This window comes from Lampetra fluviatilis, chromosome 25 (assembly GCF_964198595.1).
Source record: "Lampetra fluviatilis chromosome 25, kcLamFluv1.1, whole genome shotgun sequence".
Lineage (NCBI taxonomy): Eukaryota > Metazoa > Chordata > Hyperoartia > Petromyzontiformes > Petromyzontidae > Lampetra > Lampetra fluviatilis.
Genome location: NC_136299.1, coordinates 8,792,503 through 8,808,627, shown reverse-complemented (window position 1 = coordinate 8,808,627; position 16,125 = coordinate 8,792,503). Strand labels below are relative to the sequence as shown.

At 50.8% G+C, this 16,125-nt stretch overlaps 1 protein-coding gene across 2 annotated transcripts in view; it reads left to right on the top strand.

The window, feature by feature from the left end:
* LOC144941770 (nidogen-1-like) overlaps positions 1-15,909 on the top strand; it is a 114,695-nt gene extending 98,786 nt beyond the window's left edge. For both annotated transcript variants that reach the window (XM_078868197.1, XM_078868198.1), the window contains exons 22-23: positions 6,831-6,937; positions 11,949-15,909. In XM_078868197.1, the coding sequence (XP_078724323.1) occupies positions 6,831-6,937; positions 11,949-12,070 (229 nt within the window). In that variant the 3' untranslated portion in view covers positions 12,071-15,909. The remainder of the gene's footprint in view (positions 1-6,830; positions 6,938-11,948) is intronic.
* Positions 15,910-16,125: the final 216 nt, after the last annotated feature.

Genomic DNA, 16,125 nt, shown 5'->3' with positions numbered 1-16,125 from the left:
GTTGGGGGGGGTCGTGGTTGGGGGGGGGTCGTGGGTGGGGGGGGGTCGTGGGTGGGGGGGGGTCTTGGTTGGGGGGGGGGGTCGTGGGTGGGGGGGTGCAAGCATTCTCATTGATTTGGTCGGTTTCTTTATAGGGAGAGTCCCCTGCACTGATAAGTGTTCATCATTTTTCGGACATCCCGTACGAGAGTTATTGTGACCGCCCCCCCCCCCACCCACCCACCATCCATGTTACAGATGACAATCAGACGGGCGGGCCGCGTGACTGTCTTCGTAAAACACAAACAATGTGGACAGGTTGGCAACCCCAGTCTGGGCGTGCCCGCGACGTCGCCTGGACGTGGTGCGTTGAGTTGATTCCGCGTGGCGCCCCCTGCTGTTCGCTGTCATCGCGGCTCATCAACCCGCGCTGACGTTGCGCTTTTGCGCGCAACTGTGGGGCAATTTTGTTCAACCCAGTGGTTATAGGCAGGTGGTACAGACACGTGGTACAGACAGGTGGTATAGACAGGTGGTATAGATAGGTGGTACAGACACGTGGTACAGACACGTGGTAGGTACAGACACGTGGTACAGACAGGTGGTACAGATAGGTGGTATAGACACGTGGTACAGACACGTGGTACACAGACACAGACACGTGGTATAGACAGGTGGTACAGACACGTGGTACACAGACACGTGGTATAGACACGTGGTACAGACACGTGGTAGGTATAGACACGTGGTAGACACGTGGTATAGATAGACACGTGGTACAGACACGTGGTATAGACACGTGGTACAGACACGTGTTATAGACACGTGGTACAGACACGTGGTACACAGACACAGACACGTGGTGCAGACACGTGGTACACAGACACGTGGTACAGACACGTACCCGGCCCGGTACGGGTAGCCGGGTATCGGGTAGGGTACGGGTATCGGGTACCCGGTTGCGACCTCTGGTGCAGAGGTGGGGGGCGAGTTGGGGGGAGGGGCAGTTATGCAGATGGTGTGGCAAGGAGCCATGGAGGGAAGGAAAAGTGAGCGGGGGGGGAGTTGGTGAGCCAAGAGATTCCGCCAAAGCTGTTCCAGTAATTGCACTCCTAAAAAAATTAAATCCCAACCAGATTTAATTTGGTTTCTCTCACTTCCGCGTGTTCCACTTTTCGCGGAGGTTCAAATCAAATAAAATGTAAAAGATATTTCATATGCATGGGTGGGGTGGAGCGCTAGCACGGGTGCCACGGTGGCTAGGAGATGTTAACTACCTCGCCTGGTATCCAGGAGGTCGTGGGTTCGATCCCGACTCTATCGCCTGCGGTATATTTGAAGTTTGCGTCTTTTCTCTCCCCGCCGTCACGTGGATTTTCTCCGGGTCCTCCGGTTTTTTTCCCTCTACATTTAGAATCAACACGTGTGTTTAGACCATTTGGCTGATGTGCGGCATGGGAAGTCCTTCACCCAGCAGTTTCAGGAACAGAATATTAATTTTCACAGGTGTCCAGTAGGGGCAGAACGTGAAACCAAACAAACAGTACAAACACACTCGATAGGAGTGGAAAGTGTAGGAAAGGTAAACAGTAGCTTTACAAAGGGTTGTAAAACATAAATTTATTATATTATGTATATATATATCTTATAGAGGTGACTTTTACAACAAAAATTGCGTGAGCCAATTAATACCAGCCGTCTCGTTTGTCAAGGGAGTTTTGGGAAGTAAAATAACACGATTCCCAAATGTGTGTTGTTCAGCGGCTGAGATGAGCTGCCAGGGTTCACAGTGGGCAGGTAGCCACTGCGCAAGAGCTAACCAGAGCTCAGCGAGTGGGCTTGACCTGGCGAAAAGAAGAGAGATTCGAGCTATTGTGTATGTACGTATATATGTTGAACTTCTTTCGCACCATGCGTAGCCGGCCGTGCTCATCGAAGGTGCGGGGGAAGGACAACACACTCCGGATCTCTCTAACTGAACGCAAACAAACAAGCCGTTCTAAAGAAATTCGTTTTCAATCGAGGTGATTTACAAGTGCACAGCCCCCAGTGGCTTCGTAATATCGGAAGGAAGAGCGTTCCAGACGGCCACAGAAGTGCATCTGAAAGCGCCGCGCGGTGCGGTGACCGCCGTCTTTGTTTTGACGGCCAGCCAAAGGCCGCCGCCGCTGCTGCTGCTGCTGCGAGGATGACCGGAGTTCGCGTGATGGTTCATGCTCCGGAAACGAGGCGTCGCGAGGTTATCGTGGTTCATTTGTGGCAAGCACTTTGTGTTGCAACGGGCGCGACCTCGTCACGCGTTCGTGCAACGAGCCGTGGGCCAGCTGCAGCTCGGCGAGCACTCGAGACGGACACGGTCAGATGGGGCGGTAGTTAGGGCACGCGGTCCGTGCTGAGATAGCGGAAGGTTCGACGGCCGTTGGATTGAGAGCGACAGAGAGAGGACAGGGCGCGCGTCGGCCGTGCCAATGGGGCGACGCGGAAAGCCGCGCAGCTCATTTTTAAAGGGCGAAGCAATAAGCGTGAGAGCGAGAGGCCAATTAAAGACAACAACAGCAGCAGCAGCGGCAAGGCGAGTGTGTGAAAGAGAGCGTGGCTGTTTGTCTCGCGAGAGATAGTAATAAGAATAATACGTTCATTATGTATATATATATCCATTAAACCCTGGCTGAATCCCAGGACTCAGAGACGGAGTCTCTTTATTTTTTAGACTGCAGGAAGGAATCCGATGAGCTATAAAGCTCTTTTTACTTCACAGATGTCCAGTAGAGGGGCCGCGGGGGTCGGCGAGTTGTAAGCAGCAAACAATACAGCGACAAAACATCGATAGGAGTGCAAAGTAGGGTAAAGGTAAGGGAATAATTTGTAATAAATAAATCTAATACGAATGAATACAAATAAGTACAAATTGCGCTAAGTGCGTAAATTACAGCCGATTTTCCGACACTAAATGCAAGCTTGGGTCAAGGCAGCAATACAACAACAACAGCAACAACAACAGTCCCAGAGCACAGCAAGCCCGTCAATAAAATTGCATCTTAAAATGTATCTCCACTTTGTCTGGAGGCTTCACCGCCACATTGTGATGGGTGGCAGAGTCCACGAGTAATGGACTGCGACACATTTTTGAATCCAGATTGAAAAACTAATTTCTTTAGAACTCCTTTTTGTGTTTAGTTTGTTTTACCCCCCCACCCCCGCACCTCCAATGAGCATGGTTTGCTAAGTACGGTGTGAAAAAAGTTCAACATAGATAGACTCACACACAGACCCATCGACTCACACAGAGACCCACAGACTCACACAGAGACCTATAGACTCACACAGAGACCCATAGACCCACACAGCGACCCATCGACTCACACAGAGACCCATAGACTCACGCAGAGACCCATAGACTCACACAGACACCCATAGACTCACACAGACACCCATAGACTCACACAGAGACCCATAGACTCACACAGAGACCCATAGACTCACACAGAGACCCATAGACCCACACAGCGACACATCGACTCACACAGAGACCCATAGACCCACACAGAGACCCATAGACTCACACAGCGACCCATCGACTCACACAGAGACCCATAGACTCACACAGAGACCCATAAACTCACACAGACACCCATAGACTCACACAGAGACCCATAGACTCACACAGAGACCCATAGACTCACACAGAGACCCATAGACTCACACAGAGACCCATAGACTCACACAGAGACCCATAGACTCACACAGAGACCCATAGACTCACACAGAGACCCATAGACTCACACAGACACCCATAGACTCACACAGACACCCATAGACTCACACAGAGACCCATAGACTCACACAGAGACCCATATACTCACACAGAGACCCATAGACTCACACAGACACCCATAGACTCACACAGAGACCCATAGACTCACACAGAGACCCATAGACTCACACAGAGACCCATAGACTCACACAGACACCCATAGACTCACACAGAGACCCATAGACTCACACAGAGACCCATAGACTCACACAGAGACCCATAGACTCACACAGAGACCCATAGACTCACACAGACACCTATAGACTCACACAGAGACCCATAGACTCACACAGAGACCCAGCCAAACATTCCACAAACGCATGTTGATTCAAAGGGAAAACCCCGAGGAGCCGGAGAAAAATCCACGTGACCACGGGGAGAGAATCAAACGCGGCGAATGTATCGCTTCTTCAGCAGCACACAACGACTAAAACTATTTATTTTAATGTATTTTACCACGTAAGGCCCACTGAGCTTTCCATAGCTCTTTTTCAGAAGCGACCTTGCTTTCACAAATGATCGCTCAATGAAAGTGGCTTTATGATCGCGTGAAAAATGTACAGCAGCAGCAGTAGCAGCCAAATATAAATACTCTCCACACCTCAAGCCTCCGCTGCCCGTGCTTGTGTTTCCAGGAGTGCCCGCCGGTTAGGGACATGGAGCGAGACTGAGGGTTTGGTTTTCGGAGCCACTGACACCGCCCCAGTGCTGCAGGATAGTGAAGCCTCTGTGACGAGATGGGGGATGGTGGGGGGGGGGCTTGGGGAGGAGGAGGGGGTTGGCTGCGGATGGAGGGGGAGGGGCACTTCAAAAACGCAGCCCTCGCGGAGCTCCGGTGTTCGGAATCAGCAGCTGGATTTAACATTGGAGGAGGAGGAATCCGATGAGCTATGAAGCTCTTTTTCACAGATGTCGAGTAGGGGGCGAATCAGAAAGTAACAACAACAACGGCGATTTCGCTGCCAGATCGAGCGACTTCATTATTTTGGGCTTCCCCAGCGAATTGCTTTTATTTCGTGTGTTTAGTTTGTTGTCCTTCCCCCCGCACCTCCGATTAGCGCGGTTGGCTACGTAAGGTGCGAAAGAAGTTCAACGTACATACATGCATGCAAACGGATTGCTGTTGTGATAGCCTGCAGGTATGTAGAGGTACCGTTTCATTACCGGCTCACTCCGTGGGACACTTGGGTCATCTCGCCTGGCGGTGTGATGGACATCCGAACTGCAGTCGAGTCTCGATTGTCCACGCTATTGACGGGGAGGACTGCCGCGGATGATTAAAAAGTCGTGGATAATAAAAAAAAAAATCGTGGATAATCCAAAAATATAAAAAATTTACACGGATCTCTTTGCTAATAAAAAAAAACACTGACATAGGTGCAAATTATGTTTAAGTTGTGAAAATTAATTTCGTTGATGAACAAAATTAAATTTGTAATAAACAATAGGTCGATCGATGCGCTTGCTCGGTGATAATTGCACTTTCGGTGATAATGACACTTTCCTGCTCCCACGCAGACGACCCGGCCCTCTAGGTGGACAGCAGCAGAGCCACGCCAATCATCGTCAATCAAACTCCGCCCACTGTGTGTAAAGATATGGCAACTACTGTACTGTAGAGGAGATCACGTGGATTTCGGATGAACCGGAGCAACGTATTTGTTCGGTTTAAGCACTGTGACTTGTCATAAACATTTCCAAGAAGAAAAATACACGGCCGTTTTTATATAATTAATTTGGGTTTGAGGGGGTAAAGCCAACGAGTTGTTATTAGTTAAGTGTCAAAATCTCACGCGGTTTATCCGTAATTCGGACAAAGCTCACACGGATAATCGAGAGTCTACCGCATAGCCCGGTGGTTCTTAACCTGGGGTGCATGCACTCCCTGGGGGTGCGAGATGCCCTTTCTGGGGGAGGGGGGAAGGTGCGGGACATGGCCCGATTCTTTGTTCGAAGGTAAATAATCGAAAACACAAATCACGCGCGGGCACGTCAGTTGCGACAACTTGCTTTGTTTCATCAAACCCTCTGCATTTTATTAACGTTGTACATTTTTGTCCCGATGGAGAACCAAGGGGGGGGGTGGGGTGGGGGGTGCAAGGCTGCAGCGAAGGTTAAGAAGCACCGGTGTAGAAGGTTCAATCGGGCGACATCTGACGACTTTGTCTCGAGCTCCGCTGGGCGAGCGAGCGTCCGCGCCGTGTTTCAGACACCGGCATCTTTGAGCTCAGACCAACAAAAAAACTCCTGAGAGCGGAGTGATGGGAGGGGGTGGGGTGTGGGCGGGGGGGGTCAGCGGAGTGGGTGTCTGGGGGGGGGGGCTCTGGATCAATATCCCCACTTGCTCGCTTTGCCAAACAGAAGCCGTTTTGTCCAAATTCAGCCCTGGGAGGCTGGTTTCACGAAACGACTTTCGCATTTTAATTGGCGTTGAGTTATTGGGTTGTTTGTTGCTGTTATTATTATTTTTTTACTCGGAATTAAATATTTAGTTTTGCGCGGCGAAAGCCTTTTTCCCAAAAAGTAATCAATTTCATAATTTCGATAGCATTTAGCGATGTGGACAGGTTAATATACCTGTTTTATAGCGAGTTGATTATCTCAGCCTGGTCACCAATTACTTATATAGAGACTCATAGACTCACAGAGAGACTCATAGACTCACAGAGAGGCTCATAGACTCACGGAGAGACTCGTAGACTCATCGTTGTGATTAAAAGGGGTTCTTAAATGTAATGAGTTGATGTTCTCAGACAGGTCACCAAAGATTCACGCGTAGAAAAATTATACGAAATAACATTTGTTATTTAAAACAGAATTACTTACAAAGCTATCAACAGGAGAGAGTGCGGGATTGTGAGGTTGTCTCCTTGTATCCTGTCATGGCCATCACCATCGTCATCTCTTTGCCCACAATCATCACAACGGTGATAATGTTTTTTAACACTCCCACTTTTCCACTGCTCCCTCCCCTCTTCTTCCCCCCCGCCACCCCCCTGGCCCCTACCCCTTCCCCTCGATGGTGACATCACCGCAGCGACGCGGTGGTCGCGGCGTCGCAGGGGCAGCAGACGGACGAGCACACGCCCACGCAGCGCTCTCACCCCTACGGCATCGCTACCGTCTACCCACAGTGCCCCCCAGGTACGGCTACGGCGACCGGGGATCATCGTCTTGATCGTCGTCATGATCGTCATCATCATTGTCGTCATGATCATCATCATCATCATGACCATCATCATGATCGTCGTCATGATCATCATGATCATCGTCACGATCATCATCATCGTTGTCGTGATTGTCGTCATGATCATCATCACGATCATCATCATGATCGACGTCACGATCGTCGTCACGATGGTCATCATGATCATCGTCATGATCATCGTCACGATCATCATGATCATTGTCGTGATCGTCGTCATGATCGTTATCATGATCATGATCATCGTCCCGAACATCGTCATCTTCATCATTGTCGTGATCGTCTTCATGATCATCATCACGATCATCATCATGATCATCGTCATGATCGACGTCACGATGATCATCACGACCATCGTCATGATCGTCGTCACGATCATCGTCATGATCGTCGTAATGATGGTCGTCATGATCGTTATCCTGACCATCGTCATCATCATCGTCGTCATTATTCTATTATTCATTGTCATTTAGTTCATACTCATTGGCATCGTGTCACCACCCTCACGGCATCGCCACCATCAACCCACAGTGCCCCCCCCTGGTACGGCTACGGTGACAGAGATCATCCTCACGATCATCGTCATCATCGTCGTCATCCTCATCGTCATCATCGTCGTCATCATCATTGTCATCGTCGTCGTCATCATCATTGTCATCATTGCCATTGTTTTCATCGCCTGTACTGCATGACCACCGTCGACCCAGAGTGCCCCCCCCCCCCAGGTACAGCAGGACACATACACCGGTTGAGATCATCGTCACCACAGTCATCACCGTCATCGTCATTGCATTCATCGGCACTGTCATCATTGCCATCGTCTTGATCACCCGTACAGCATCGCTGCCGTATACCCACAGCGCGCCATCCTGTTGCGACGGAGCACCTGAATCGTTGGGAATCATTGCCATCATCATCGTCATCATCGTCGTTTTTTCATTGATTATATCACCATCGTTGTCATCGCCTTCTTAATTGTCGTCATCATCATCACCACCACCAACAACATCATCTACATTGGTTGCATCATCTTCATTGTCATCATATTCGTTATCTTCTTAATCATCGTGCATTGTCATCACCATCACGATTATCGTCGCCTTCATTATCATCATCATCATTACCATTGTTTTCTTCATCCGTACTACAGCATCACCACTGTCTTCCCACAGTGCAATATTTATGTAAAATCCATGCGACGCAGAATTTGGCAGAAAAGACGTTTCTATAAGAAGGCCAGAGTGTGTGAGAGAGAGAGAGTGAGACAGAGAGAGCGGATGAGAGAGAGAGCAAGAGAGAGTGAGAGAGAGCGAGAGAGGGTGAGAGAGCATGAGAGAGTGAGAGAGTAGGAGGGAGCGAGAGAGAGCGAGAGAGGATGAGAGAGCGAGAGAGAGCAAAAGAGAGAGAAAGAGAGGGTGAGAGGGCATGAGCGAGCGAGAGCGAGAGAGTAGGAGGGAGCGAGAGAGAGCGACAGAGTGAGAGAGAGCAACAGAGAGAGAGAGAGTGACAGAGAGAACGCAAGAGCGAGATCCACGTTTGAGAAGATCATGAGCTAACCCTGACCCCAAACCCACATCCGCCTAACAAACCAGAGCCTCTCTTTTGCGGTTTATAATTCACTGTTTGTACCGTCGACTCGTTTTGTTTAGAGAGAGCGTTTAATAAATATACACACAAACACAATACAATAATATAATTAAACAGAACATCTTTGTGCCAAGGAAAAGCACGTCCCACATGATCCCTCGTGTGTGCGGGATTGGAGATGGGCCGCGGTTTTTAAGCTGAGCGCAGGGTCCCAGAAACAAACAAAAATCACTGAAACGCCAAACGGCCAGCGACAAACAGCACGATTAGGAAGCTGAAATAGATGACAAACATGTTAGCTGTTTAGTTGTGTTCACAAGCGACCTGGCTATCATGAACGATAGCTCAACTAAAGCGGCGTATCATCACGTGGAAAATAATAGCAGCAGCCAAATGCTTTAAACGCGTGACGTTGATTCTGGATGTGGAGGGGAAACCGGAGGATCCAGAGAAAAAATCCACGCGACCACGGGGAGAGAAGGAGATGCAAACTACAAATATACAGCAGGCGTCAGGGTCGGGATCGAACCCACGACCTCCTGTATACCAGGCGAGGGAGTTAACATCTCCTAGCCACCGTGATGATGATGAGAGAGAGAGACACGTAAACTCCAGATATACAGCAGGCGTCAGGGTCGGGATCGAACCCACGACCTCCTCCATACCAGGCGAGAGAGTTGACATCTCCTAGCCACCGCGGCGACCGAAGGGAGCGCTGTCGCTTCGCCGTTGGGAATCGATGTTCCAACACCCGTCCAGTTCGCGCGAACCTCCTAATACAGTTGAGAGTCGCTGTGAATCGTAAAAAGAATGAAAGTCACGTTAACATATTTTTATATTTTTTTAACGAGAGGCCACTCGCGAATTTTAATTACATCCCCCCCCTCCCGCCGCAGCCATTATTTCATTACGTACAAAACAAGCCACGCTCGGATGAGTTGTGATTTTGCCCACGTTCACACATCTGCCGAGCAGATGTTCAGCAGGCTCACCGGCCGAAACCTCTCGGTTTTAATGAGACGTTTTTAATTCCCGCCAAAGGCACGTCCGCCAAAGAAATGCACGATCGGAACTGGCGCTACGTAGTTTTTTGTTTTTTTAGTTATTATTTTTGCGCCAGTGCCCGCTGAGTTTCCCACTGGGTTCAAATCGAGGGGTTCAGCCAAGTTGTCTTATCTCAAGTTCAGATACAAACTGAACTACATGCTGAGCATGTTTTGTTTGTTTACCAGGTAAGGCCCTCTGAGATGAACAGTACAGCTCTTTTTCAGAAGTGACCTGGCCACAAATTATGGCTCAACAAAGTGACGTATTCATGTGGAAATTGACAGCAGCAAAACAATTTAAATAATCTCATGGGGTGAGCGAGACTGGGGGGGGGGGGGCGGGGGGGAGTTGGATCTTTCTAGCTGGGGCCGCGACCTTCGGCCAGCAGCTGCCGTGAAGCCGGTAGCTGCAGGGCTGCCCCTTTGCCATCGTGCTGCAAATTTATAGCGGCCACATACTCTGAAGAAGTGACGTTGATTCTAAATGTGGAGGGAAAAACCGGAGGACCCGGAGAAAAATCCACGCGACCAGGGGGAGAGAGGCACGCGGACTCCAAAGGTACAGCAGGCGTCAGGGTCGGGATCGAACCCATGACCTCCTGTACACGAGGCGAGGGAGTTAACATCTCCTAGTCACCGTGGCGCCCTCACCTGTGGCGTGGCTCACAAACCACGGGAAACACAACGGCCTCATGAACCTCCATCCCAAAATCTTTACACGAGAGCCGTCACAATTTATTCATTTTAAATGCTGTGCAAATTGACTTCTTTATTTGTACGTTTAAAAAAGAATATTCATCGAAAAAATTGGTAAAATGTATTTTTTTTGTTTTTGGACAAAAAAAAGTAACTTTTGTATTAAATTGTAAAGTAATTTTTTTATTTGAGTTTCTTTTTTACTTGTTTCATATTTTTTGTCAAAAGAAATTCCCACCTGGTGGCAGGGCTTAACCCGGGGGTGAGAAGACGCTGTCATTTTATTTATTTTCAAACCGCTGGGCCCCGACACGGAATGTAATTTGCTCGGAGCCCCCCGGTGCAGAAAGAGAGCATGGCGAGCGGACGAGACGGGGAATCGAGAAATGACACAGGAGACCTGGCAGTGGATGCGCCAGGCTGGGTGCACGCGCGTGTGTGCGTGCGTGTGCGTGTGTGTGCGTGTGTGTGCGTGCGCGCATGTGCGTGCGTGTGCGTGCGTGTGCGCGCGTGTGCGCTATGAACCCGGCGACCCGAGTTCGATTCCCGCTCACGACCAACGGCAGTGACGATTATCTGAACCGGTCCTGGGCCTCTCCTAGGTCGACTCAGCCTCAAATGAGTATCTGGTGTGGCATTTGAAACAAAACCACTCGGGAGACAAAGGCGACCAGGCACCCATACCGGCCTTTGTCGGTGCTCGCAGACAGCACTTACCCCAAAAGGCTGGTGAGACTATACTGAGGATATTTGTCTTTTGTGTATTTGTGGACAAATGGTGCTGATAAGACGGTAAGATTGGTCCTTGAAGGACAAACCGAATGGAAAACCACCGATCCAAATATCGACTGTTGCGATGATGGTGATGATGATGATGATGGTGGTGATGATATTGATAGCGGACTAGGTGTGATGTGGTCATGCGGTGCCATTGCCAGAACTGGACAAAATTACATTGCTTAAATGATGACGATAATAACAATATTAATAAACACGAGGGTCTGAACCAGGTGAGGGCCTGAACCAGGTGAGAGCCTGAACCAGGTGAGAGCCTGAACCAGGTGAGGGCCTGAAACTGGGGAGAGCCTGAACCAGGTGAGGTCTGACCAGGTGAAAGCCTGAACCAGGTGAGGGTCTGAACCAGGTGAGGTCTGACCAGGTGGGGGCCTGAACCAGGTGGCGGTCTGACCAGGTGAGAGCCTGAACCAGGTGAGGGTCTGACCAGGTGGGGGCCTGAACCAGGTCAGGGTCTGACCAGGTGAGAGCCTGAATCAGGTGGAGGTCTGAACCAGGTGAGGTCTGACCAGGTGGGGGCCTGAACCAGGTGGGGGTCTGAACCAGGTGAGAGCCTGAACCAGGTGGGGGTCTGACCAGGTGAGAGCCTGAACCAGGTGAGGGTCTGACCAGGTGGGGGCTTGAGCAGGTGGGGGCCTGAAGACTATTCTTCGCAAAACGTTTAGGTGAAACTAATATAAGTAGCAAAACATCCCATTAACAACCTAAACAACATCTTCGATGGAAACTCGACATTGTTACCGTGGCTTCAACGGAACCGATACCAACAACGACCGCTCTATTAATCACCGTGACCTCATCTGACCCCCCTCCCCTCCCCCCACAGGTCAGAACCACTGCTCGGGAAACAATGGCGGCTGCACGCACTTGTGCCTGGCCACGCCCGGCGGACGCACCTGCCGTTGCCCTGACAACGTCGTTGGCGTCAGCTGTCAGGAGCGCAACTAGAGGCAGCTACCGGTCATGCCCTCTGACCCCCCCCCCACCCCTCTCCTCTCAACTCGCCCCCACCCACCCCATCATCACTTGACCCTGACCCCTTAATTTGACCTCAAAGCCATGAACCTCTTTTACACACGATCCCATTCCGAGCCTCGCCCGCCGTTTTACGTTGATTTTTTTGGACCGGGATTTTTTGGTCAGAAAGTGTGGGGGGGGGGGGGGGGGGGGCAGGAGGAGGGTGAGGAGGTTTCAAGGGACCGTCGCCACCCGTGGCGCGTCCCAATGCTCCCGGAGACCCACGGGGATCACCGCGGTCAAGACGAGCATCGACGCGTCGCCCATCTCCCGCTCTTCAGCCCAGTGGCGGAAATTCCACCGTTCCCATGGCGGCTGGCGAGTCCCTTCCCCTTGGGTGGTGCAACCGCTGTCGACTCGCTCGCACGGTGGCGCTCACTCTTATCGACTCGAGGGAATGACAGACTCGGTGGGGGGGGGGGAACGAAACGGGGAATGACTCTGCAGAATGACGGCTTCTAGGCGGGCCACGTCCGGACTGCGGTATGTGTGCGTGTGCGCGTGTGCGCCCGTCAATCACCCTGATTATAATCACGATTATTATTATTATAATTGCAAATATTATCGTTGTGTGTCATGAATATTATTGTAGCCAAGCGGTGGGTGCTAATCCCGTTTTGAGTTGCCCTCCAAACCGCCCCACCTCCACCCCCCCCCCCACCTCTTCTTTTTCAATTTATAAACTCCGAGCGCGTTGGCAGAAGAGAGATTGCAGATAAGATTGGGAGGTGAGAGAAATTCATTGGTTTGAAATGTTAACGAACTCGCTTTCTCAGCACGTGAGTCTGAGCTGATATTTTAACGCACCCTAATATTATAATATTTTTTTCAACCATGAGCCCCTTTTAGTTTCTTGGGGAAACTGAACCTTGGCTCGGTTTTCTTTTTTTCCGACTCCCAACGTCTCTGATTTACTACCCGGCCCGATTTCGGGGAGGGGGGGGGGGTGGGGAAAGTCGCGAGTACAACATCACGGCCCATCAGTCCCTCCGTGGCCGCTAAAATCAGTACCGTACGGCCTCGTGCAGAAGTCAACGTTGACCATCTTCGCCGAGAGACTCATCCACGCCATGGGAATGTGGAATTGCCCACCACTGAGCCACTGCCGCCCCCCCCCACCGTTACGATCCCGGGGAAGGAAATTTCGACTGATTTATTCTGCTGTTGCTGCTGCTGCAGCGACATCGCGTGTCCAACTCGCGTGGGCGGATCTGTGAACGGGTCGGATCTGTGAACGTCTTTAATGATAAAAAAAAAAACTAAAATTAACGTGACAGACGCGCACAACGTGGACAAATGGGTGCGGGCGGTTGTTAACCGCTGAGGGCGGATGCGCCACCGTCGAATTCTTTACTTTTGTATTCTCACGAGGACGGCGACGACGATGACTACGATGACGACGATGGGGCCTGTTATTATTTATATTGTTTAATGTCACTGTAAGAGACTTGCGCTGAAGTTTAACAAAAAAAGAACACGTTTCTAGGATGACCACATTCATGGGGGGTGGGTGGGGGGGTTGTTTCCCCGCTCGACACAGCAGATGGAGGAGGCTCGTAACCGCCCTTGCAAATGGCTCACGACCTCGCCCCTTGCTGGTCCTAAATGGGGCCTCCACTCGAAAAGAGTTGAAGAGACCCCCCCCCCCAAACTACCGCCCCCCCCAACTACCCCCACCCCTCACCCCCAGTGCCGGATTAAGCTAATGCAGGGCCTGTAGCATATGTTATAAAGGGGTCCTACATTTTTTTTAAAACACTTAAATATTAAAACACACATTTTTTACTTGCACAGTAAAGTTATTGTAATTTTTCATTTGCTATACAGCCATGTAACACGACAAATCGCTAACCTTAAACACCCAGTCGTTCGTAAAAGTCGAAGGCGGTATAGTACTATAGTAATAGAGCAAGTGCAGAATCGCTGAACCGGAATTGATAGCTTGAAAGCATTTAGCGCGGGGCCCTTGAAAGTGCGGGGATAATCCGGCACTGCACTCCCCCACACCAACCCTCCACCTTCCTCTCTGGAGGGAGCGTAACTTGGTCTAACTCTCCCACGCTGGCCGGATACATTGGGGAATGCGTGGGGGGTTACCCACACTTTGCCCACCACCACCACACGCGAAACTGTCAATCGTCGATCGACTGTGGTATTGCCGCAGATAAGTGTCGGGTGGACAGACACAGCGGGGGGGGGGGGGGTGGATTTAATAAAATCGATCGCTCTTTAAACTGCCGCGCCGGGAAATCGAACCTCCTTCGTGTGGTTGTCGCGAGTGCGCTGTGCAGCCGGCGTGAGGACGTTGTTCTACGGTCAGCGGTGGCGTGTCTTTACAAAGCTATTGAGCTGAATTAATTCGGGTGCTATTTGAGAGACTCTATGAAAATGATACTTCGTTCGATAGATCGTAGTGGTGTAGCGAAAGAGTATTGCTAGGATATTTAGTAATAAGCACATCTCGACCATAACTCACACGTGAAGGAAATGTGGCGAATCGTCTGTGGTCAAAATGTGATGGATTCAACAACACGATGGAGGGGAACAGCTCCCATCGTTAAGGGTTGCCACCCTGTCCCGGTCTGACCCGCCACAGTCCGGGAATCAGCATACTGTGTACCGAGATCTGCTCACGCCGTTGTGTTCAAACTGCGTCTTACTGCACGCGTTTTGGTAATTCGCCGCTCGTGCTGATTGAGACGTAGATTGCCGGGGTTCGGTCTACAGTGGCTAAGGTGGCATCTCTACCATGCACAACACCTACCCACTCATTCACCCACTCACTCACCCACTCACTCACCCACCCACCCACCCACTCACCCACCCACCCACTCAATCACTCACCCACCCACTCACCCACTCACTCACTCACCCACTCACTCACCTACCCACCCACTCACTCACCCACCCACCCACTCACTCACCCACTCACTCGCCCACTCACTCACCCACTCACTCACTCACTCACCCACTCACTCACTCACCCACCCACCAATTGATAAGTTGTATTAATTTTGGCGTGCCGCTCGGTTGCCACCTGTCCGGCTTTGACCCGGACAGGTTAACACAGTCAGGGCCGTCCATGGGGTTGGGTGGGGGGAGGTATGGGACCCGGGGCAAATCAGACTGCGTGGGCCCCCCGACCCCAATGTTAGGGGCCCGGGGCAGTCGCCCCGATTCGCCGTGACCCTAGGGACGGTTCTGACTGCACGAATTGATTTGTAACCGAGATCAGTGTTGCCGAGTTCAACCTTATCACAGTCGACCGCGCAGTGTCGATAACAATAATGTAACCCAAGTACTGACTGGGAAATGAGGTCCGGGTTTGGTCTGCAGTGGACAAAAATGGGTGGCAACCCTTACCCATCTTGCCTTGCATGCATGTCATGTGTCATGTGACCCCGCCACACACATTGCATGTACATTGCTGTCAGCTTGCCGAGAGACCAGCAGCGCGAGAGAGAGAGAGAGACGAGACAGAGCTGCGTGAACTCCCTGGTCGTGTTATTGCTGCACCAAACCAACGTCAAAACGAACCGAAAACACGTGAACGTCCCAAGTTCGTGCATTGAATCGTCAAATTGGTCGGCTGATCTTGACACAACGGTGCTGTCAAGTGAAGTACTACAAAGTAAGGACCGTGTTTTCTCTATTCACACGTATACGGTATGTAACAATGAGTGACATTTATGTGGTTTTCCCCTTTGCGTTATGGTGTGTTCTATCGTATCAAAGTGCCATTTAAAAAAAAATTAAAGATATGAAATACGTGCCGTGTTGGAGTTTTGTGTGCCTATGCAAGTGACTGGTGGTGATGTGATGGCGGTGGTTGTGGTACGGGGGTACAGCTGGTGCGCATCTACCGGTCATCTCAGTCAGCCAATACCATGGCACCTTCTCGGTCTGTCCCGAGACCTCCTGTCAGCGAGCCTTCGACACTTCACGCGGCCTCAAAGTGCACCTAGCCTGGCACAGGCGCCGCGGTG